This window comes from Crocodylus siamensis, chromosome 6, assembly GCF_052110815.1.
Source record: "Crocodylus siamensis isolate JL-2025a chromosome 6, ASM5211081v1, whole genome shotgun sequence".
NCBI classification, from domain to species: Eukaryota; Metazoa; Chordata; order Crocodylia; family Crocodylidae; genus Crocodylus; species Crocodylus siamensis.
This window is the reverse complement of record NC_143400.1, coordinates 54,084,894-54,109,961: the sequence shown is the minus strand read 5'-3', so window position 1 is coordinate 54,109,961 and position 25,068 is coordinate 54,084,894. Positions and strand designations below refer to the sequence as shown.

General features: G+C 44.0%; 1 protein-coding gene across 2 annotated transcripts in view; it reads left to right on the top strand.

The window, feature by feature from the left end:
* Positions 1–482: 482 nt before the first annotated feature.
* MSL2 (MSL complex subunit 2) overlaps positions 483–25,068 on the top strand; it is a 32,779-nt gene continuing 8,193 nt past the window's right edge. The window contains exons 1-2 of one of the 2 annotated variants that reach the window (XM_090055507.1): positions 483–1,114; positions 19,226–24,195. In XM_090055507.1, coding sequence (XP_089911633.1) covers positions 973–1,114; positions 19,226–20,799 — 1,716 coding nt within the window. In that variant the 5' untranslated portion in view covers positions 483–972 and the 3' untranslated portion in view covers positions 20,800–24,195. Of the gene's footprint in view, positions 1,115–19,225; positions 24,196–25,068 lie in introns of those variants that run through there. The other variant, XM_090055508.1, reaches the window with a different exon arrangement.

Here is a 25,068-nt window from a genome sequence, read left to right as displayed (position 1 = left end):
CAGCGTTGTTGGTGAGGGTATGTGTGTGCGTGTGTGTCCAACGCTGGCGGTGAAAGAAGCGGTGTGTATGTATAACACTAACGGGGGGGCATCTGCCTGTGTACAAGGGGGGCGGGGAAGGGAAAGGGTGGCGCCTACGACCGCAACAACACCGCGCCGGTAAGGTGCGGCCTGTGGTAAGCGACCCACTACCCCCGGTTGCGTCCTGCTCCGCATGCGCAGTGCATAGGGGTGGGGTGCGCGCCTACGCACTGGAGCGGGCTGCGAGCCGCGCGCCGCGTTGTGTGTTTGGCTGCGGACCCGCGCCTGCGCACCCCGCAGCGACTGGAGGGGGCTGCCCCGGGCCCAGCGTCGCTGGGCGACTGTGCCGTGCGCGCTTGGCCGGAGCGCGCCGCTAGAGGGCGCTGGACGGCCCTGGCCCTGCGCCCCCTCCCCCTTGCGGCGGGGCAGGGCAGCGGCCTGGCCGCGCATGCGCAGTGCGCGGGGGCCGACGGCAGCGGCGATGGCCCCGCAGTGACGGTTGGAACTAACGGTTGCTGCTCTGACGTCGCGGCCGCGCGTGGATCCGGCCGGGCCGCGGGCTGCCCTGCCCTGCCCGGCGCGGCGCGGGGCATGCGGCGGGGCTGAGGCCCGGGCGCCGCCGCCTGCCTCCCCCGCCCTCAGAGCCGGGCCCGCGGCCGCCGCCCCCATGCGGGGCCCGCGCTGAGGCGCCGCCGGCGTGAGGGGAGCGGGCATGGCGCGCCGCCGCGAGTAGCCCCTGCGTGGCGGGCGCGGGCGGGTCCAGGCCGCAGGCAGGCCGCGCCGCAGGCGGAGGGAGGAGGAGCCTGCGCGGGCCCCGCTGCCGGGCCCTGACCCCGGCCCCGGCCCCCTCCGCAAGGTGACACGGGCCCCGCCCCGGAGCCGGCCCGGCCCGGCCGCGCGTTCTTCTCCCCCCCCTCCCCGGCGCCGGGGGCGGGCGGTCGAGCGGCTGCGATGAACCCGGTGAATGCCACGGCCCTCTACGTTTCCGCCAGCCGCCTGGTGCTCGGCTACGACCCGGGGGATCCCCAGGGCTTCTCCGAGATCAACAAGCTGCTGCCCTACTTCCGGCAGTCGCTGTCGTGCTGCGTGTGCGGTGAGGCGCCCTCCTCTCCTCTCCTCTCCTCTCCTCTCCTCGCGGAGCGGCCCGCACCCGGACACAGCCCCCGGCTCTCCTGCCCCTGCTCCGGCGCTCCCGCGCCCCCACGTGGGTGCCCGGCACGGCCCGCGGCAGCGGGGGCGTGGTGGGAGGAAGCCGCTCTCCTGACCCGTGGGGTTTGGGCCCTGCTCCTGTCACGCTGCGGGGTAGAGTCTGGCTGGGCTGCGCCCGCTAGCTCCCTGGTGCCCCGCCTTGGAGTGCTCTTTTTTTATGTCCCATCCCCACTGCATCTTTTATGTGTCCCAAGCCCTCACTGCGCCTCCCTCCCCCCTTATTAAAGAGGGCTTTTCACTCTGCTTGGTGGTGCTGGCCCATATTGTGGAAGGGCCCCTCAGTTCCCCCTCCTCTGGCTCTGTACTTGACCAGGAAGGAGGCTGGGGCCGGGAGGACCCCTGGGCTCACCAGATGATTTCCTGTCCCTTGTCTGCTCGGGTCTCCAGGCAGAGGCTTGCTGGGCAGTATCCGCTGGCTCCTTGGACTTGCTTGAGTCCAGTGAGTGCTGTCTGCTGTGCTCTGTTCAGCCTACTCCCTTCCAGCACTTGTTTTGAATCTTTGACCTCCCACCCATCCCTGCTCTCCAGTTGTTCCCTAAACTCGGTTGATGCATACCCAATAATCCCCGCCCCCCATAACAAGGAGGCTGATCATTGCTTTGTGGGCATAAGGTCCACATTCCCCTTGTGAATAAAAAAGGCCTGTATGGTGATGGCTGGCTGGGAAGCAGGAGGGGGCACGGTTCTGGTTTATTCCTTGAAGGCTTCCCTTCTTTCTGTTTAGAAAAGACTAAACAGTAGGGTGTGTGAGGATGAATTGGAGAATAATACAGAAAATATTATGCTCTTGTACAAAGGAAAGGTATGCATGATACTAAAGTGAAGTATGAAAAACTTTTGACAGTAAAGGAGAAAAAGGAGGCAGTTTACTTGAGAGAGGGGATGAATGAAGAGATGTAACAAAATACATACTTTCCCATAATGTTTAATGGGTTGGATACTAGAAATGTCCATTTTCTTGTCTCATAATGCAAGTGTGGAGGGAGAGTTGCTCTGTACAAATGAATGACAACAAATTTAAATGTGATGAAAGCTATAGCTTTTTCATTTAAAATGTTCATCTTATAGAAGTCATTGCTACAGGGTAGCTCAGGAGTCAGAAAAGGATTTTTCATTTATACTCGTGACAAAAGACATGAAAATTTACAAGGATCAGGAAAGGAAAATAAGGTTTGGAATATGGCTGTTATCCCCCATGCTTGTGATCAGTGGATGCGCATCTACTTTGACAAGTGGATTGTAGTTTCTTGCAAGTTTTTTGAAGCAGCTTATACTGATAGCTATTAGAGACAGCGTATTGTACTGTCAGGCCCTCTGGTTTGTGCCAGTATGTTTTATTTCAGCAAAATAAAATAGGCTTTAGTGCTATAAAAAATGTATGCTTATGCTTAACTTATGAATAATCCAGTTGTGGTTCTGAAGTGAAGTATGCTTAAGGCTTCACAGGGTCAGGACTTAGGTTGGTTTGTTTTTTTGACTAGTCTCAGTGCCTCTCATGTGCAAGCCACTTGTTCTTCTACTTGGAATGATAAAAAGTAGAGGGTGGGTCAGATGATCTTGTCTTGCGTTTCTATGCCTTGGATTGTTTAATACAAATAATGCACCCATCTGCCTCCTTAATTCTGATAACACTTTCCTCCTGCCCTTCAACCTATCCCTTTAGCCCTATTATCTCCACCTCCTGGCCCTTTTTACTTCTTTTCTGATTCATGTCAAATCTCATTAGGCACCTTTACATTGGCCTTCAAATATGCCATTTTCCCCCCTTATTTGAAAGAGCATCCTCCTTTAATGTACCTTCTGTCTAATTACCGTCTCATTTACCTCCCCTCCAAGACTAAGATTCTCTGGGTGGTGTTCATTTTTACTGCCTTGACTTCCTGTAGGCTTTCTCCTTCATCCTTTGGAGCCTGGCTGTTCTTTTTGCTTCAGGACTGAGATTTTGCTTTTTAAAGCCGTAAGTAGTCAAGTTTCAGAACCACCTTGGCTTTTCTGCCTCATCAGTTAGGTAAGCCCTCTTTTTCACTTGTTTAAGCTCACTGGGTGCTCCTTCAGTGCCTGTCATGGTAGATCTTCTTTCCCCTTTTTTTCCTTGGCATTTTATGAGCCTCTTGCTTGGATACTAGAAGTATAACTAATCTTTGGATAACCTCAGCCACTTAGTTGGATTAAGATACACTGATGACTCCCAGATCTCATCTCTTTGTTTTCTCCTCCGAACTTCTGTTCAGACTAATTATTTATGTTACAGTACCATAGAGAAGCTCCAGCAGAGATCAGAGACCCACAGGCTTTTGTGTTGTCCATTCATCCCTATAAAACAGTCTCTTCCCTGCAAAGATTGTAAAGGTCCTTCTTGATCCTACAAACACTTCAGGCATGTGACTAGTTGTGTTGAGTAGAAGAGTTTGTAATTTGGCACTGGTTGTCAGCATGACAAAAGCAGACCTTCCGTCACTTTCTGTTCTTCAAGTCTTTTTCTCCCTTTTCCGTTCTGGCTGCATATTTGTGATCCTTCCTCTCCATTGGACCTCCTGACCTTTTTTAATTTCTTCTCTGATCCAGGTTATTATCACTCCTCCTTTCTGACTTATCCAAAATCTCCCTCTTCTTTCAATCTGTACTTCTATGGATCTTTTAATCCTTTAAAGGTGACCTATAAATCATTAATTTCCCTCCCCCTTCCTCCCTGGAATAGTTTTTTTTTTTCCTGTTGAGGTATAAGGCCTGAATATTTTCTGATTCTTCTCCACAAAACTGTTCCTTTTCTTGGGTTTTTGGTTGTAGCTGTGTTCCTTTTCTTAGAATTTAATTTAGAGATTATTTTCCATCCCTTCCTTCCCCTTCCACCTTCCGCCCCCCCCCCCCATCTCGGGGTGAGTATTATGAACTGTTGCTCCTCACTTGAAGGATTAAGGGGTAATGAATATTTAATAAAGGTGTTATTTCTTCAGAATATGAGTTGTAAGTTAAATGGGTGTAAAAGGGTTAACAGATATAAATAATATATCTTTAAACTGGGCTTTCAGCCTTTTTGCTTGCTTTAGTTTTAATGTTTGCTTTTTAAATGAGATGAGTCAGGAATGTAAAGTCTGATAGTCCCTGTCTCTTTTTAGTAGAGCCAGTGAGAGGTATGAAGGAAGTTTGTGAGCTCTTAACTCCTTAATTGAAGGTGTAATGATTGATGAGTCTTTTCCTTTATCAAACATCTTAGTAATTAAAATAGACATTTACAGAAAATAAAATTGTAAACAATTTGCTTCACTGCAGCACTTGTTATATACCAATTTATTTAAAATTGATAAAAAAACCAACAAAAAACAAAACCCTCCCTTTAAGATGTAAAACTCTTATATGGAAACTTGTGAGTTTGCAACTCCCTTGTTTAGATTTTTCTTTGCTTATCTCTGATTCTGGGTTTTTGTCTTATAAGTTCTTTAAACTAAACTTGCACCATATTCCTTCATTCAGCTATCAAGGAAAACAATTTTCTTATCTTTTTAAAGGAAGTTAAGTTACTGAATTAAAAAATTAATGCCATGCTCTGTCACTCAGAGCATCACAATCTAGTAGTCTTTTTGCCTTTTGGCTCACCCTTGTTGTGTTTTTGTCTGTCTACAGCCTGTGTTGACCCTAATGGGCTTAGTGTAAGTTCTGGTGAGTTAAGTAGGGTATTACATGTGTCCACAGAACTTGTTGGTAGAATTGGGCTTTGTTTATGAACTGCTTGGTCTATCTTATTCTGTTGGTAAAGTGCCAAACATGGTTTGGGCACTGAATAAATAATAATGTGCTGTGGAGTCTGTTTGAAAAAGTTCCAAGTATTGGGGCTTCTAGCACTGCCCTTGGGAAATTACTTCACAAAGTAACACACTTCCTAGTAGGAAACTTATCTAGTTGTTTGACTTGTTAACATTTCACCTTTTAAGTTTTTATCATATTGTGTCTAGTTATTCTTATACTTCTGACTCAAGACCTTCTATTTATAAATTTCTAAAACAAAATTCTGTGATGTGAGGGGTTTATAAAGCACAAAACACTGTCATCTCAGTGTTTTGTGGATAATTAATGCCTTTAAGTCATCTTAAGTAGTAATGACGGCAGAATTTTTTGGTACCATGGTGAGTGGTATGATGCTTAAACCCCAATTTTTGTTTGAGAAATTTGCGCTGATTGATACAAATGAAGCTGCATCAGTGGAAAGCTGTAATGTAGCTGTGCTTCATCAGTGTAAATTCTAGGATTCAATTCTGCTTTCTTTGTTTTCTTGGTCTGTAGTTTACATTGTGATGTTTGTTTTGTTTTGTTTGGGTGGGGTTTTTTGTAAGAATGTAGCAGCACTGAAGTTGCGCTGATGCACATTTCTCTAGTGCAGACTAGAGACTAGACTGTAAGCACATATACAGATATGTGCTTATACAGTGCTCTAGATGTCTGATTATTTTACAGACTAGTGTGAAAGGATACCTCCCTCAAAGAGCTTAACATGTAGAAATGTTATATATTAAGTAGTAATATGTGGTTTAGGTTCGTTTGGGGCATAAAACAGGCTAATGCACACCCTAAAGTGATTTGTTGTTAAAGTATCATTTAATTTAAAGGGCGGTAAAACAAGACCCTTTAGCAGAAATGTTATGGGGGAGCTTTCCCCAAGTAGGTGGGTTGGAATTGTCTTAAATGGCAAGTCACTTTGAAAATCTAATGAGCAAGTAATAAATGCTGGTGGCATCACGGATATCAGACTAGCATCAAGGACAGGTGTCAACGCTTCAATACTGAGTAAGAGATGGTAGGTATGGTGGAGGTAGACTGTCAAAGACCTTAAAAATGGAGATAGGCTGCTAATGCTTATGATGGAAAAGAGGAAACAGTAGGAGATAGAAAGAGGTGATATGGTGATAGTGACAGGAGAGAGTGTTTTTTGCAGTAACCTTCTGAATGAATATCAGTGGAGCAAGATGTTTTCTGCCCTTTAACTCTTATAGTAATAGGAATGTCAAGTCTGGCTTTATCAGGTTTTGCCTGAGGCCTTCTGATGTTTAAAGCTGCTTTCCATCACCGCTACCTGCAACTTTTTTTCTTTTACCAAATTAATCTCTCAGAACAGCAAAATACTACACCAATGTCCATGATTACTAAAGGGTGTGGAGAATGACCTTTTAAAGGTGTGTTTACAAATGATTGAAAAGGGGAAAATTTAAGGTTGCAGTGCATTGTTCTTTAGTTTATGAGGGGTCAAGCAACCTCACATGTACCCCTTGCCCTCCCACACATCTTGCCTCCTGCCCCTTGTCACTGCCTTGTGCCTGTCCCCCACTTCTGCACCCCTTCCCCCCCAAACTCTGCCCCATAATTGCACACCTAGGCAAAGGAGAAGGATGGCTGAGTTGTGACTGTACCAGATAAGGATTTTCTCTCTTGTTTGAAAAGTAGCCTGGGTTGGTTCACAGTTTGACCAGTATTTCTTATTGATGTTTTATTTTGTTCTCTTCATCTTCATTAACAGAACATGTTGCCTTGTTATTAAATACTGGTAGTTTTAAACACTTCCCTTAAATCTGAATAACACAATGTCAAAATACAGCCATGTTGGCAGGTAGAACCTCACCAGTTGGGAGAAATGGAGTAATAAAAAAAACAAAGGTCCTCTGTTACAACTGTGCTTCCTTGGTTTATCTGATGTATATCAAAGAATGGAGTCTAGTTTTTGTGTGTTTAAAAAATAGGAAGGATTGTGACTTTCAAATTTTATATGTAAGCCATATGTGTTCTAGGAGCATGATTTCAGTGAAGCATTCCCAATATAGGCATAGACATGTCCACAAGGCTGCATTTTGTATTGGTCCAGGGAAACCTCACCACTTCCCTGCCTCTCTTCCCACCTCAGTGAAATGTGTTAGATAAAATACACTACACCAGAGGCATTTTCTGGCATTCCATTGTTAATTAAAGATCACTTCTTGGCCAGTAAAATTCCATAGTTGCAGCATTTGGTGATGTATGGGGAAGAAGTGGTGGAGTGGAAGAGAAAAAACTTGTGTTTTAGTAATTAGGTAACTAACCCATTTTCAGAGGAACTCTTTGCTGTCCTAGTACTCTTGCAGAAACCTCAGCTGAGGCATCACTGCACACATGTGAAGAATCTGCTTCCTTTGGTGATCTTTCTTTTTGGAATCTCACTGTTTAGCACACTTCCTTTCCCATCTTGGCTCCAGGATTTTATTCTAGGGAAGATCCCTTGTCCACGATCCCTTCTTGTCCCTTTTTTGCCTTATGCTGCATAGATCTTTGCTGCACGAATCTGCACTAGGTCAATTTAATTTGGTGACCAAATAGAAATTCTTTCTTTAGTTCAGTATGAAGTGAGAGAGAATATGAGAACAGGACTGACCCTGTTTTGTTCAGTAAATTTTAAAATTAAGAATACCTGCCCCAGAGTTTTATCTGCAGCTGGACTGACTGGTAAGACTTTTAATTCTATTCCAAGTTTCCCAAGTTATGATTATAACTTTGGAGACACTAAGGCTAGTGCACATGGATGTCTGTGTCCATACAGATACCTAGTCTTTTGGATTGCCTTGAGTTTATAGTAATCTTGGAGTAGTGGTGGTGTTGTGATGTTCCAACAAATATGTTAGAAGCGGGCGGGGATTTGGTAAAATGGTCCAGCAAAAAACATTGAAAAAAGCACCTCACTTTGGGATTTATGGCTGCTATAACCAATGAGTTTGTCTCGTGTTTTCTGACTTGGACATGTCTGGTGTTTGCAAAAAGAAATGGAGTGAGTTGCTGTAAAAATTATTAATAATTTCACATCATAAAATGGATTTTCTGTGTTGTGGAAGTGATTGGAGATGATGGACCTGTTTTGATGATCTAGGTGAGGAGACTTACGGAATTGCTTATGTTTCATAAGATTTACTGAAATGTTAATATTGTGCTGTCAGGCTACTGCATTGACAGCTTGGTAGCACTTCATAACCCATCCACCCATAACTCAGTGTGGTGATCTCAGATGCCTTTTTCGCAGGCTTTACTTTCACACATTTCTGCAATTTACTGCTGAAGTGAGAGAGAAACCTGCTGGAACAATAGTGGTGGCAGTAGGTGTTTTGCTGAATCTTACTAATTGTGGAATAAAGACATGTTAATCTTAGACTGCAGCTGTGCAAGAGGCAGAGAGAGGATTTTTTCCTTCTCTCGCTGTGTCTGTGAAGTCTTAAACATAACTTTTGTGGTGTTGAGCTCTCACTGGTCCAAACTAACAACATGTGGTGTCAGAACTAAGCTTTTGTTGTTGGCAAGGAATTTACATTAAAGTTGTTCAGCTGCAATATTAATTTTTCTTGTCGTTTTAGCCTGTGTTTTCCTGTACTCGTTAGCCTTCTGGTCACACAGCACCAGCTCTTTTCCCATGTATTCAAGGAGAATAATTTATTCTTTTAAGAATATTGTGGAACTGGCCATTTGATATTGATGGATGTGGGAATCCTTTTGTGACATAAGGTAATGATTTGTGATTGTTACCATATTTACTCAAATACGAGACAAATTTATTTCCCCATTTAATGGGTGGTGGGGGTGGAAGTCCTTTGTCTTGGATTCAAATACGAGGCGGGCTGATATGGGTGGCTGCTGCAACTCTGATTAGTCTAGGGTTGGGGTTGGAGCCACTGCTGCCACCTGCCTGCCTCCTTCCCCCCACTGCTTACTTTCCAGCAGTGTTCCAGCCCAGGGCATGGAGCACTTGGTTGCTCCAGTTTGGTAGCAGCAGCCTCAACTGAGGCTCTGGCTTTAGGGCCTGTTGAGCTAGAACTGCTGTCACCACAACAGCTGCTGCATGCCTGGGCTGGGGCCAGAGCAACCATGTGCTCCATGCCCTGGGGTAGAGTGGGGCCAGAGTTGGACCTGAAAAGTAAGTGGCAGTGGGGGAGGATAAGGGGTGCAGAGGCTGGTGGGGTAAGGAGGGGGCTTAGCGAGGGGGTGCAGTCATGGGGGGGATCAGGGTGTGGGAGGGAGAGGCAGGTGCCGGGTGGGCTGTCACTGCAGAGGGGGCAGGTAGTTACTGAGGCATGCAGGCACTGGGGAGGGGCAGGCAGTGGAGGGGTTAAGTGGTGAGGGGGGCAGCTGGCAGGGGACAATGTGTGTGGGGACAAGGATCAGGTATTGAACTACTTGGTTCCCTTACCACCTGCTCCCTGCTTTCCTGGCTGCAGCAGTGGCAGGGATGAATTTAAGATGACCCCTAATATTTAGTTTCTATACATGGGAAATTATAACTACTGTATAATTTTTCTGTGTATAGAATCTAATTACTGGGGGGTGGGGGTCATCCTAAATCTTGAGTCAGCTTGGCTTTGGGTGACTAAGGTAATTTTAATATTCTTGTGACCTGGAAAAACAGGATGGGCCCTTGTTATTTAGAACAAAATTATTCAAGGCAAGGTCCTGTTCCCCTTATTATGTACCTGAGTGGAATCCTCTTTTACCCTGCTCAAATCCCTGAAAAACCATTGATACAAAAGGTTGGGTGGATTCTTCTCCTCCTTGCTGATTTTTTGCAATTTAGTTTTAACGCTAGGATGATAACATGTTACAAAAGTAGATGCATTAATGAATTTTTAGTGATTTAGACAGTGGAATAGGATCACGTCTGAGTCCATTTAAACACCTATGATGTAGAATGAGATCTGTCCCTCCATGCCCTAACAGTGAATTTAAAGTATTTTAATCTCAAAGCCCTTACTTTATTAAAAGGTTTCTGAATATGTTCTAGTTGTCAACAAGAAAACCATACAGCCTGAATGGAAGAGCTATATATGCTGTATTTGAATCAATATCAAAAGTGTTAGTAACTTTGTTAAATACAATTTATCTGTTCAAAGTGCATGAGTTTCTTTGAAAAGTTGTAAATATTTTCAGGTGAAAGGCTGAAAAACTTAGCAACAGTAAATTTCACACTTTTTTGTTGTTTGATGTTAAATAGAAAGTTTAAATTTAAAAATTCTCTCTATTAATACATCTGGCAGATTTCAGGTCAAACTGATTTTTTTAAACTAATTCATTGGTACAGCTCCTATATTGGAGGACTACAGTATGTGTTCATGGTGTTTCCCCACTTTCTTAAGCAATTTAGATTAATGATTTTTGTTTTCACTAACCTCATTTTTTTTCCAAAAGTATGACCCTTTTCCCACTTCAGTCTTTCAGTGTCTGCCTGTATTGCCAGTGTGCTTTTTTCTGCCTATTATAGGTGGAACCATATCGTTTATTCATGGATGGTTTTCCTTCATATGTGATGTGCAGAATATATAGTTGTCCAGAAATTATGATGAGTATTCCATAATGTGGCAGGACTTGTCACACTCTTGTGTTCTAGAATCTTAAGTATTACTTTTTTTAGAAATCTAGTGTTTCTGCTTGAGAGTAACATTCAAAATGTAGAGAGATTATGAACTGAACTGAAACTTTTGTCTTTCTAAATCTGCAAAAGTCTGAAAACATGCTTAAATAAGCCCAGAACTGGGGTCAAAGTTTTTGGTGATATCCATGAAATAATGTAAGAAAGTTATTTCAAGACTAATATTTTAGGTAATGAAAATGTGTTATTTAGCAATGCATGTTATTGTTTTGAAAAGAATTCTGAACAGTAGTTAAAGATTGCTCCACTGGGCTAAGATCTGTGGTGATTTCATCATTCAGTAAGATTTCAGAAATTGTTAAGAATTCCAATCTCTTGATCTTGCACTTTCCCAAAAGATTGTGTATCGCTCATCTTTTATTGTGCAATTACTTATGCTGTACTTCTGGCTTGATGGTGATGAATTTAATGTTTGTTGGGAATGCCAAATGGCACTGGGAATGCCAAGTTGCCCATGATATTGGGAATTGTATTAGGTATGCCATTGTTGGAAGCCTATCACAAAAAATTCCATTCCATCTACAGGTATTTGTATTTGGCCTGCACCATATTTTGACGCCTTGAAAAACAATTTACATATCCAGGGACTTCCCTAAGAGTGCTGCTCCAATTCCTTGAACTTCAAAAATAATCATAATGTGGACTCCTTCTCTCCTCCCCCTCCCCCCCCCCCCCCCAACCTTCCTCAGTAAACCTGCTTCTGTGGTTACTACATGTAGCTGTAGTCACCAGGAGTTCAGTAAATGGCAAGGTGGAAAGGTCAAGAGACTGTAAGCAAAGATGAAGCATTAATAGAGGGAATTATAGGCAGTTAGGGCTTTTGTAGAACTTGAAATGTTGGAGTGAAGGTGAATACAACTTTCACTCTGACAAATTTGTTTTAGCTTTTGCAGATTTATAGTGCTGGTTCATATAAATGTTGACAGATCTAATCACAAATACATTCACTCACTGAAGGTAAAAGAGACTAGAACAGGGGTGGGCCAGGCTGCGCCAGCAGAGAGAGGAGGGAGCCAGTTCAGCTCCATAGAACTCCTGCCAGCCTGGGTCCCATGCTCCTGTCACCATGCCCTGGGCCCCTGCCAGCCTGAGGCACCAGCATGGGCCCTGTGCTCCTCTCCATCTATTGCTTGCCCACACCATGCCACCACTCCACCCCCCAGCCACTGCCATTTTCCCACCCATCACTGACACTTCTTACCCTGCCGCCTGCCCCCTGGCCGCTTCTGCGCCACATGGATCCCGACTGCATCGCTGGCACCACGGGACTCAGCAGAAGCCAGCCCTACCTGGCCCGGCCTTTGCAGTTCTCAGCTGGCTCCATGTGGTGCTCCTGCAGCATCCTGTGGTCTTGGCTGTGCAACTAGGAATCGTGTGGTGCTAGAGCAGGGGATAGGGAAGTGGTGGCAGTGGGCAAGAAGGTAGGAAAGCAGGAAGAGAAGGGTAGCAATGGCAGACAGGAGGGGGGAAATGGCAGCAAGTGGGAGCATAGGGCCTGCATTGTTTCCCCAGGGCCAGGAGCAGCAGAAATGCAGAGCCCAGGTTGGCAGGGACTGTAGGCAGTGAGAAAGGGGGGGGGATGTGTGTGTTCGTAGGGCAAGTCCCACAAAAGTGGACTGGCCAAGTTTGCCGATGATATCAAACTTTGGGTCAAAGCATCCACACCAGAAGACAGGAGGGCGATCCAGGCTTACCTGGACAGGCTCAGCAAATGGGCAGACAAGAACCTGGTTTAACACTGAAAAAATACAGGGTTTTCCACCTTGGGAGGAAAAACCTGCAGTATCCTTATAGGCTCAGCAGTGCTACGCTGGTTAGCACTACAGAAGAAAGAGACTTGGGGGTCATCATTGACCACACGATGAACATGAGCCTGCAATGTGATGCTGCGGCTAGTAAAGCAACCAAAATGCTGGGATGATCTAGTTGAGGCTGGTTGTGCTCTGAGCAGGGGTTGGACTAGATGTGCCTTCCTGAGGTCCTTTCCAATCCTCATTTTGTATGATTCTGTCATGGGTCTGCTCTGGGCCCATTCTCTGCACATCCCTGGCCACAGAACCAGGGCTCTGAACTGTCCCTGCCCCTCGATCTTGGAGTCTCAGTGGAGACAGCCCAAGAGCCACATGGGCAGAGCCCATGGCTGAGCAGGCAAGGAGTCAGACCTGAGGTCTTGGGGCAGTTAGAGCACTGGGCCAGGGCCTAGGGCAGAGCCATGATCCGCTCCCTACACATACCAGCCTATGGAAGTTGCACCTATCTCAGGGATGTGTGTGCAGAAGATCGCGATTGCCCTGGGCCCAGGCCCTGGTTGTGTGCTGTCACTGCCCTGCAACTCCACCCTGTGATCCTGGCCTCTCTTGCCCTGCTCCCAAGGAGTTTTGATGATTTGTGTGCATGGGGGATGGGGAGGGAGTGCTGAGCCGGTGAGATCTCATCAGAACTCTGTGGGCCCTAATAACTGTCCACCCTAGTCCAGCCTATCACAAGTGGCATGGATGGCCTCTGTATGTGGCACATGGTGGATTGGGGAGGGAGCAGAAATCAAAGTAGTAGATGGGGCAGGAAGCACAGGGAAGGAAGCAGAAAGAACAGATCAGGCAGGGGAAATGAACCAGAGTGGTGCTACGGGAGGGTGTGGGGCTAATTTGTGGCACACCTGCCAAAAGGTTGGTCCCCCAATCTAGTCCATCTTGCTTTTCAAGACAAATCATCTCTGTCTAAACCATTCTAAACTAGTGTTGGTCTGACCTGCTGTTAAGAACTTCCAGAAATGATTCATGTTTAGATTATGGTCCACTGTATCCCTCAAGTCCTTTTCTTCAGTACTAAAGCCAAGACAGTCATTCCCCAGCTAGTATTTGTGCATGTGATTGTTCTGCCCCAAGGGCAGGACTTTGCACTTGTCCCTATTAAATTTCCTCTGATTGATTTCAAAACCATTTCTGTTTATCAAGGTCATTCTGAATCCTAATCCTATCCTCCCAGGTGTCTGGACTCAACTCATCTTGGTGCCATGTGCAAATTTGCTTAAGTGTGCACTCGAACCTATCCTCCAAACCATAATGGCAACATTAAACTATAGTATTTGAGATACTGTAATAGGCTTAGACATGGGAGTGTTATTTCTGTCCCGTGTTTCTCCTTTGCGTTTGTTCTCCGGTAGTAATAATTATTGTACCCCTTTTCCATCCATAAATGATTAGTAATGCAAGATGATATAGCAAAATCTAGGTTTTGTTCAAGATAGTTGTGTGACGTGTCAGTGATCATGTGGCCTTTCCTAGTGACTTTAAACAGTATTCATAGTACTCATCCGACAAAACTGAAATGCTCTCATTTGGTGTGGTCATTAGGTCTGTCTGACTCATTTTTGGGGATGGCACAATTCATTTAAAAGCATAACACAAACTGGGTTCACCCAGGATATGTAAAAATAATGTGAAATGATATTACCTTAAGGCATGGGTGTTAAACATGTTGGGCCTGGTGAGCCAGGTGAGTTATGCAAAGTCTTACCTTTGGTGCCTGTCTTAAGATCTTGGGGTAGCTGTCACCTGGTATGCTTTACCTGTGTCTTGGCACTTATTCCAGTGCTCCTTGGAGCTCCACTGTGCCTTGGCACCTGGGGTCATTCCTTATGCCTTTGTACAAAAAAGCAATTGGCATTTTAGGGTGCCCCATATCCTTAGTACATATCTGTGTCCCAGAACACTTCCATGAACTGACTTTTCAAGTAAGAGGTTGTGACAGCTGAGTCCTCACTGTTACAGTTCCTCAGTGGACCACCTTATCTGAGAATTTGGCAGCCCCAGGGCATCTCAGAAACATAATGCCTCAGTGTGTTTTGACGGCTCTGCATGTAGGAGCACACATACCAATGCCAGAGAAACTGAAGTTCAGAGACTGGTGTCTATGCGTAGTCCATCTCTACCAGCCTGTTTTTGCAGCACACCTGTGCCTTTGCACCCCTAACACCACCTATAGTTCAGCACTTTGGATCACCGTTAAGGCTTGGTGCCTTGGGGCTAATTTCTCATCTATCCCTCCCCATATTTTCTCTTGGGCTGCTTGTTCATTCATAGATGAGTGCCAAAGAAAGAATTGTAAGAGAGAGACTTATTTCAGGCATCTGTCCATGCTGAAATAAGGATAATCTGAAAATAGTTTCTTATACTATTTGTAGGATTTCTTTTAATCAGTTAAAATCTCCTTTATGACTAATCTGCCATTATTTTTAAATATATGTGTATATATTTAATACATACACTTCATGTTAATATATGGGAGTTGGTATTCTTTAGGTTCCCTTTCATGGCTACCTTTAAATTGTATTATTTTGTGTTTGTGGGTCACAACTTATCAGTTAGACTGCTAGACTCATCCTGTCATAACTTTCCATCAGGGAAAAGCTGCTTTCAGCTTGGATGATTGATCAGTCCGTCAGACAGAAATCCAGACTAATAAGGGGAATCTCTGAAACTTAATTTACAGGTAGGAAAATCTTTCTGAGAAAATGATGACCAGAATATAAAGAAATGTAACTATTTACACCTCAGGGAATTATGTAATTATGTGCCTGCGTAATTTTGCATATAAAACATCTAACTGCAAATAATCATGTAGTATTGCGTAATTCCCCATGGTGTAGCTGGTGAGGGGAAGGGGAGCTCCTGCCTGCAGGAGTTGGGGGTGGGCATGGGAGTGTGTGTGGGGTTTGTGGGTGACTGTGGGCCCCCCCACCCTATGGTGTACAGCCTCTGCCATGGTGGCAGCAGCAGCAGACAGTGGGCCCTCGGAGCTCTGGCTGGGCACAGCCAGCAGTGGCATGTGGCTCCAGCGAATCCTAGGGCCTGCATATAGCTCCTGCCTGCAGTGCCATGAGCCTCATGTGCTAGCATGGAGCCAGCCCAGTCCGGCGTGAAGGCACGTGCCAGCAGGCTGGGCTGGGCCAGCTCTGTGCAGCCTCTACTAAAGGTACATGCTGTTAGGTGGGCTCTGCCTGCTGTGGCCAGGAGTGCCTGAGGCCTGGGAGCTGTGTGCAGGGTGGCAGGGAAGCAGGGCATGTAGCAGGCAGGGGGCTGTGCTGGGGCAGGGGGCTGTGGTGGGGGGGGCACGTTCCTCAGGGGCTGTGCTGGAGAGGGGAGTGTGGCCGGGGCCCACGCCTCCACAAACCCCAGACATTCCCATATCAACACCTACCCACACCACTTCACAATCCTCCCCCACGCTCTCCCCACAAACCCCACATGCTCCCATATGGACCCTTGCCCCCCCCTCTATTTTAGTTATGTGCTGTTTACCCTTTTCTGACCACTAACTGGGTGGGGACTTATGTTTTAATCATGTCTTCAGGTCTCCAAATGTTATGTGAATCCCAAATTTCTCAGACTATGTTACCAAGTACATCCAGTGATTTTGATTCCAGTATCAATTGCTTTTTCCTTCCATGAGCAAGATCTGGGAGATCTGTTTCTTCTGTTTGCTTCTTGAGTGCTTTGAAATATTAATGCTTTCAAATAGCTATTCTCTAATGTTTGTCCACCTGAGGGTAGATAGTAGAGTTTATCTGTGATTCTCAGGGTATGTTAGGGCCTTGTGTCTCCTGTCCTGGCAGAAGTCACCCGTCCATACTAGTCATTGATTTCCTTTTCAGTTTTTGCAAATGATCTCTGAGGTATTTGTAAAAATTCACATGGATAAATTCCATTTTTTGGCTTGTTTTATAAGTTAAACCTCTGCAGTGCATTCTTGAAGATGTGTGCCTAGTCACTGACAGATGACTTTTTTCTAGTTCTACTGGATGAGTAAAACTTTTTAAACAGGAGGATTGTGAATACTGTGCTTTTAGTAGTACAGTATTGGAGAGCGATAGCTGTGATGGTCCAGGAATTATGCTGGAGGCAAGGATTTTTGTGGGTGATCTCTTTTATTGGACCAACTGCATGATTAAGATAAAACTAGGTAAGCTTTTGAATGTAAGGCATTCTTATCAGTTCTGAGAAAAGCAGCAAGCACAGTGATGATTAAAACAGTGGATAGGGCTGTGAAATTGGAGGGGGGAGCAACACCCAGGGATAGCAGGCAGACAGCAGCAGAAAAAATTGATTAATGGGAGATCAAGACTTATCAAAAGGGAAAAGAGTGAACAAAATTTCAGGAATCGGGGAAATAATAGTTTACCATAAAGTTATTGTTCAGTCCTTGGTTCTTAGCGTCCAGCCAGTTTATGATTTTTTGTTCCCAAACTTGTATTTTAAAGGTGTTCGGTAGGTTTCCCGTGAGCGCAAGGATAGTGAAGTCAGAAAGCAAGTGGCTGTGACATGAAAAATATTCTTCTCTTGGCATTTGTGTGTCTCCGTCCTTTGTAGTCTTCCTGTGAGTTCACTGTGGCATGCAGTTGCTGTTCATTTTCACCCAGTAGTTACCATGGGTACTTGAGGGGTTGTTGGTTGTAGCCATGTTTGCCTAAGGACATCTACTCAAAGACCCTTGCCTGCCCATGGATATTTGGTGCATTGGATCAGCTATCATGTTTTGGGAAAGATGTGTAGGATCTGAATTCTGCTGAGTTCATTGGTTCATTGTGTGTTGGGGGGAGGAGTGGGGGATGATTGTTTTAGTGGTGATGTCTGGGTTGACAGGTTAAGCATCTATTGTTAAGGCAAGGCTGTGTCCCTTTTGTCTGTTGATGAAGAGTTTTCTGATGTTGATGAGTTGATCTGGCTTCTGAATGATGATGGATTGGGAGGTTAGGGGGCTGTTTGAAAGACAGGAGCGGAGGGGCTGGGAATGTTTCTCTCAGTGTCTGATCTTTGTCTGAGTATGGCTGTAATTGATGATTCTTCCAATCCAGGGATGTCATCTCATCTGCCCCCTCCTCCAGCAGGCTAGATTAATGACCCTGGCCCCTGTTCCCCCCATGCTGGATCCAGTGGCTGCTCCAGGATCTGTGCTACATGTAGCATACATCCTGGAGCAGCCAGTCTGAAACCTGACCTGTGCTGCACATGGCATGCTGCTCTAGCTGAGGTGTGTGGCATGCATCCCAGGCCCTGTCCCTGGAACCGGTCTGAGTTAATTTAAAGCAGGGGCAGCACTGGAGTTTGGATAATTGGGCTCCGTGGGACCAACGCGACCCTTGGGCCATGTATTTGACCTGTGTTCTAATCAGTTCCAGTGTGGGGTGGCAGGTGACCACCAGGGTCACAGGGGTGAGGGGTTCTTGTATTGTAGGTTACTGCAAGGTACCTGGGTGACACTTTCAAAGATAATTGGTTTCTCTGCTGGATTGTCCTTTTTGTGTAAAGGTAGTGTGAAAGTGATGTGATGTAACTGTGATGGTCCAGAAATTTTTCATTCTCTTCTTGCTACAGGTATCTTTTTTTTTCTCTCTCTTTTTCCTAAGAGGCATTGGCTACATCCTGAGGTGGGAATTTTAACTGAGGTATTGCCACGCTCCTGTTGGAGCTAAAAAATCCCAGAGGTTTCTGGTTAGGGGCAGGACCCTCTGTTCAGGATCAGACCAATTGCCCTGTTTGGGATCAGAAAAGAATTTTACCTCATAGTGAGGGGTTAGAGGTTTTGCTTTTCTTTGTAGCAGGAGCATGGTCCTCTTCCCTGTCTCTCAAGAGTTTTTTAACAGCCACTTCCTGTCTTGCAGTGGAAAGACATTGAGAGTGCCTTCAACCCACTGCTTTGCCTGTGGCAGATTAGGGTGTTCTTGGTGTTTTGGGACAACATTTTTGGTAGTAGTGTAAGAGCATTGCTTGTGTCATTTTAAGAATAGTTCAACCAATGGAACTCAGTCTCATAGAGGATTTGGTTGGGAACAGGCCACCACACCCCTCCAGTAGTAGGGAGGAAGTGGAGCGGGGGAGGCAGGCGGATGCTTATGTCAGGGTGAGGGGAGGGAGAAAGCAGGGGAATCTCTAGAAGGGATCAGTGACATGGTCCAGGACAGGGTACAGGACACACTGGGCTGAACTTCTTCCCTGTGTTTCAGGTTGGATCCTGTCACTTAATTGGTGGTTTCTGGCCTTTGGCCCATAAGATAAGCACTACTGGGCTAGACAACCACTTGTATTGAATAGGTAGGGACAATCCTCCCTTCAGCAGAACTTTGGACCGTATGATTGCCGGAGGTCCTCCAGTCCTACTTTTCTATGATGTTGTGAGTCTGAATAAATCTCTTGGCTAATATATAATAATGTTATTTATTATGTTGCTATGTTGAGGTAAAGACAGTGTAGAAGGGGGATGTGCTGATGTACTCTGAAGATTAAGTTGACAATATCACAGTACATTAGTTCTCAGTCTTATTTTTTTTCTCTTTGAAATAGAGAAATAGTTTTTTACTACAGTACTCCTTGAAGACTGTGAATACAGCAGCAGTTAACAAGCCCTCTGACATTTCATGTTGTTCACACAGCCACAGTGTTTTCCAGACTTGACTTTAGGATTGAATGCTGTTCATGTGATTTCTAGAGCTTTGTCAGTAGGAAGATCCTCTTATTTTTATCCTGGCAGCGTGTAGCACCTGGTCTCTCTAACTTTTTTTTTTCCCCCCCCCCTTAGGAAACTTGCTCCAAGACCCCATTGCTCCCACCAACTCCACGTGTCAACATTATGTCTGCAAAACTTGTAAAGGCAAGAAGATGATGATGAAACCATCCTGTAGTTGGTGCAAAGACTATGAACAGTTTGAGGAAAATAAGCAGCTAAGCATTCTAGTGAACTGCTATAAAAAACTGTGCGAGTACATAACACAAACTCCCTTGGCACGAGACATAATACAAGCAGTGGACTGTTCTGATCTTTTGGCTTTGCTCAAAGATGGATCACCACTCCACGAAGACACAGAAAAGACTTCTGATGCTTTGGGTGTGACACATTCCCCAGTTCCTACAACCTCAGAACATACAAATGACCCTCAAGCTGGTTTTTCTTCAATATCTGAAAGCACACACAATATTGATATTAGGGGTTCTGTTATCAATGGGTTGCCCAACTGTAACGGGCTTTCGGTTGATAAACTTGGAGTTAATATTCCTTCTCCTGAACATGCGAATACGATTGATGTATGCAGTGCTGGAGAGTATATAAAAACTGAAGATCTCTCAAGCAGCCTGCAGCCTGTGTGCGATACAGTGCCGACCAGTGACTTGTGTACAACAGGCATTGACATCTGCAGTTTCACGGAAGATATAAAACCTGGTGGCTCTCTCTTGCTGAGTGTTGAGGAAGTGCTCCGGAGCTTAGAAACTGTTTCGAACACTGAAGTCTGTGCTTCTAATTTGCAGCCCAGTTTGGAAGCCAGTCCTTTTCTGCAGCTTTCCCCCCCATCTCTTAGCCATAGTGTTTTCATGTCAACAGGTGCTTCACCTCATGGGATCTCATGCACAGCAGCAACACCTAAGGTAGTTAAATTAAACAGGAAGCGATCCCGATCAGAAAGTGACAGTGAAAAGGTTCAACCCCTCCCAATTTCCAGCATCCTCTGTGGCCCAACCTTGGGAGCATCAGCTCCTGTAACAGTGAAACAGGAAAATAAAATGTCTTTGCAGCCTGTAGCAACTGTTCCCAATGGAGGCACAACTCCCAAAATCAGTAAAACTGTACTCCTGTCCAACAAGAGCCTGAAAAAGAACCTCGAACATCCCCCCAAGAAATCCCACCCGAAAGCCAAACCAGGAATGCTGAAAACAAAAGACAAAGCAAAGGAAAAGGTTCCTAGCAGTAATGTTATGCCAGGAAGTCCAACAAAAACTGTGTACAAGAAGCCGCAAGAAAAGAAGGGGTGTAAATGTGGTCGTGCCACCCAAAATCCAAGTGTTCTTACATGCCGTGGCCAACGCTGCCCTTGTTACTCGAACCGTAAAGCCTGCTTAGACTGCATATGCCGTGGTTGCCAAAACTCATACATGGCTAATGGGGAAAAGAAGCTGGAGGCATTTGCAGTGCCAGAAAAGGCCTTGGAGCAGACTAGGCTTACTTTGGGCATTAATGTGACAAGCATTGCTGTGCGGAACGCCAGCACAAGCACCAGTGTAATTAATGTGACAGGGTCACCAGTAACTACATATTTAGCTGCCAGTACACACGATGATAAAAGTTTGGATGAAGCTATAGACATGAGATATGACTGTTAAATCATTTTCTGTCTTTTCCCTGCCCTTAGTAGGGGAACTGCTACAGTTTTAAGGCAGCTATGGTTCTGTTTAACTTGCCGGAGCTCCTGCGATTAGATCACTTGTATCAAGTGTTTTTCATTGCTATGTTATGTGTGTTAGTGTCTGGGAAATAGTTTGCAGATAACGGAGGAGTTACCCTAAAACTGTCCTTAGTTCTTACAGCACCTCATAGTTTGAGATCAACTGCTGATGTAAATGATTTTAATACAAAATGATTTTTGGTGAGGAAAAACATTAACCTCATTGTACCAGTTCGTGCTTTGTGCACAATCAAAGCTTCCAACTAAATGGAAAGAAGTGGAGTCTAGGCAGTCTGTCAAAGTTGGGCTAGTTTATAATGTACAGAAGTAATTCTTGATTACTTAGGGAGTCAGTGTTGCTAGAAAATCACATCCTGTTTCTGTAGAAAACAGCGTTAAGCTGAGGAATGAATGCAGTCATTGAATGACAACATCTCACTTCTGATCATGAGAATTGGTTATCTAGATCATAGTTATCTAAAAATCAGTAAAACTAATTTCTGAGCAGCAGGTTGGAAATTCTGTCAACTGGGTTCCAAACATTACTCTAGTGTCACTCAAAATTCTCCAATACATAAGCCTTGGTGTAGTAGCTTTATTCACTTTTTCTCCGAAGAACTTTCTAGATTGTCACAGGTATATTTTAACTTTTTGTTCCTAACTCCTTTTACCTGTTACTGTTCATTTTGGGGAAATAACATGTATGAAGAAGGTTCAGATCTTACAAGCACACACCCATGTAGTTCCTACTGCTTTCATTGGCACCTGTTTGCCATACCTTGAGAGGAGAATATAGCAAAAAAGGTGCATCTGCTCTGGGTTAGTTTTTTTTTGTTCCAATAGTTACTGCCCATAATACATCCAGGTTTATACAGCATTTACCACCATTGGTTCCTTTCTTCCTTGGCTCAGTTATAAAGGAGGTTAACGGTGTTTAATTGTGATGTATTTGGGATCTCCACACCAGGAAAATGTCCCATTGCCCCTCAGTCCAGACAGAAGTTGGGGGATACAGGGTAAAATTGATTTTATTAGCCATTAGAAAAAGCATGCTGGTTCCACTCTGGATACTGGGGCTTTGGGATGGTTTCAACACCAGGTAAGTATTCTGTTCACAACGGGACATTGCAAGAGTAGGTGTGGCTAAACGCCTCTATAAATGTAAACTTTTTGTGCAAAATTATTTATTTTCAAGTTAATACCTGAAAATAGGGGTAGATTAAGAAGATTGCTGCTCTCCATGTAGAGCACCTGACAGCATCTTGACTGGCTTTTTTTGTTTGCATTTTTAACTATTCTTTGTCAAACTTCTTCAGGGAGGGAAGCAGAGAGGGGTGTCTAATCTCTTAAGTGATGCGATAAAACATTGGCTGACTTGAATACAAAAGGACTTCCTATTTTAACAGCATGTCTAAAGAAAAATTAGCAGTAGAATTTTTCAAAATCCTTGATGGTTGCCATCTTTTTTAATTCATTACATGCCATTTCCTATGTATTATGACATAATGTTAGGTATCTTTTTGATTTGGCACAAAGCACCTACAATGACGGTTATTCACCTGTCTAAGCAAGATGCAAAAATCCTTTGGTCAATAATTAAATGACACCTCCCTTTGTTTCGTAGTGTACCATGGTGTCATTTTTTGTGAATGTGGTCATATTTTTTTTTTATTATTATTTTTTGTTGGTTTTTGGTTTGTTTTTTTCCCCTGTCATTTTTGTAGGGTGGGGCAGGGTGGGGGTGGGGGGTTAAAGCCATAGGAAGAAAAATGTGATGTATGTGTCCAGTCTGTACTTTTTTGTTTTTTGTTTTGCAAGAAGAGTTGAAAAATATTTTTGATAATGAGTAAATGGTGGAAAATGCTTCATAGTATTCTTGTCTTTATTTGCCAACCCAAGGACCTGAATTCTGTGTTCTTATCTTCCTTAAGGTTTCACGATGTCCTATTAAAAACGTATTTAGTTAAATTTGTATGTGATTTTGTGTTGACCAAGAAGTTCCTGCCGTTTTCTACCTTTTGGTGGTTTGACCTAGTAATGTAAATCTGTTTGTTATTCCACTATATGTATAAAAAAAAAAAAAAAAAATCACTAATGGATTTTATTAAAGTGAGACTGAGTAGCATGGCTAGTTTCCGAACACTTTGCAAAGCTATTAAGTTTTGCTGAGATTGTTGCTAGTACATTTACTAGGCCTCTAAATGACATACATGGGTACCCACTGCTCCCTAAATGTGGAGTCATTTGGAATTTTTTATTTTAATTTTACTGCTACATTAAATATGGTTCTAATACTTGGAGATATAGTTGAAGTGTTTTGGAACCATTGATAGGGGAGCCCTGATGGTTAATGTAACATTGCAAATGGTAAATTCAGGTTGTTTTTTTAAACAAGCTTCCTTTTATGCTGCCACGTTCTTGAAATGTATATTAAAATTTAAATTGATTAATAAATATTAGTTTTCTAATTCTATTTTGTAACTACTGAGGGAATCGGTGTGGCATACATTTTATTCATTGTTTGAATATTTTAAATCTGTAGTAGAGGATTATTTGTGTTTTTGTAATTACATAAAATTAGGGGGTTTTTACTTCTCTGGTTGTTGATAAATATGTTGACTATAGGATCAGACTGAGGTTGGCAAAGAGAAAACTGCAGTGAAATGGTTACCATAGTTCTATCTTTTTGGGACCCTTTAAAACAATCAGAATAGTAATTTAAGTGGTCTTCGCAATTTTGTTGCCTGCCTATGCTAACGAATTCCACAGTTGCTGCCACTGGTGGAGTTGTCCCATGTGGGTCATGCCGTAGTAGGAAATTTTGAAGATAGTGTTAATATAGCCTAGAACAGAAGGGCTTCTAGCGAATTAGGAAGCATGTGCTGGTTCCCCTCTCCTCTAAATCCCCCAAAGTTAAGTTAGTTATCTTGTAAACATTTTTCCTTTTTTTTTTTTTTAATGTTAGAATTGCCTCAAACAAAATGCAGCTGGTGAAGGAGCTAGTTGTTATGATGTGAGCTACTTCCTAGATGAGCATGTGCTCCAAAGACTGAAAAATTAAATATCTTTTTTTTAAATGCTACAGAAGTAACTTTTCTAGTTTGTTCAGGAATGCATAAGGTTTCTTCTGGAAAGGAGCCATTTATATGTTACAGAATTGATATATTTTGATAGTGTTGGAGTGATGTTGTCACTATGATGGTATAGGAAATATGCCAGAGGCATGGATTTTTGTGGGTATCTTTTATTGGACTTCATGGGACCTGATGGAGAATGTCTTGCATTTGAAAGTTTATCCCAGCCAGGCAGTTGGTCCACTAAAAGATGTTACCCACAAAAATCCATACATCTCACAGAGTTAATATTGTATTCGTACCCATATCACTCATACAAGGAACCCTTTTTCAAGAAGTAGATGGGAAAACCTTTCCAATATACCAGTCTCCCATTCATATAGAATTAAGGCTTCTTATTTTATTTTACCTAATAAAACACCCCTGTGCAAAAAAAATGAAATTGCTGTTTGTCTGATAAACATCAGGAAAACCCCTGAAACCGTTAGTGAATTGGTGCTGACCTCATCTCATCCAAATAAGGTTTTCTGCAGTTTTCCGTAGGCGGTGTCCCTGTTCCTGGCTGGATCTAACAATAATTCATGTTGGGTACTTCAAATTCACCCCAGCTGCTGCATGGCAGAAAATTCCTACATGTCTATTGGACACTCCATAGACAGGGCTATATGTATAGATGTTGGATTTCAAACCATGCAGTACTAAAAACTAAATGCAGTTTCAAGAGAGGCCTGTGCAAAAAAGGTACATCTGGACTCATCAGGATCTTGTGGAAGGGAGTTAAAGGCAAGAATGTCCTAGTGTCAAGTGCTGTGGAATGGCTATATTTATTGTGCCAAGAAGAGTTGCTAGAAGTATCCCATATCTTCCAACTAAAACCATGTAAATCTGAAAAACCTGCTGATAGAAACCAGGTATGGCTGGCGCTACAACACGGTTGCTGATTGCTGAAACCATAAGACAGTTTAAGAGAAGGAAATAAGGAGATGCACGTCAAAGGATTTTGTTGCAATCCGGAGAGAGTGTAGCTCCGCGGGTCAGATCTGGCCTGGGAACCATGTCTGACACCCCTGCTTCAAAGCCATAAAAAGCAAAAGCCCCCCAACATGCCTGAGGCTTGGATATTGATATACGAC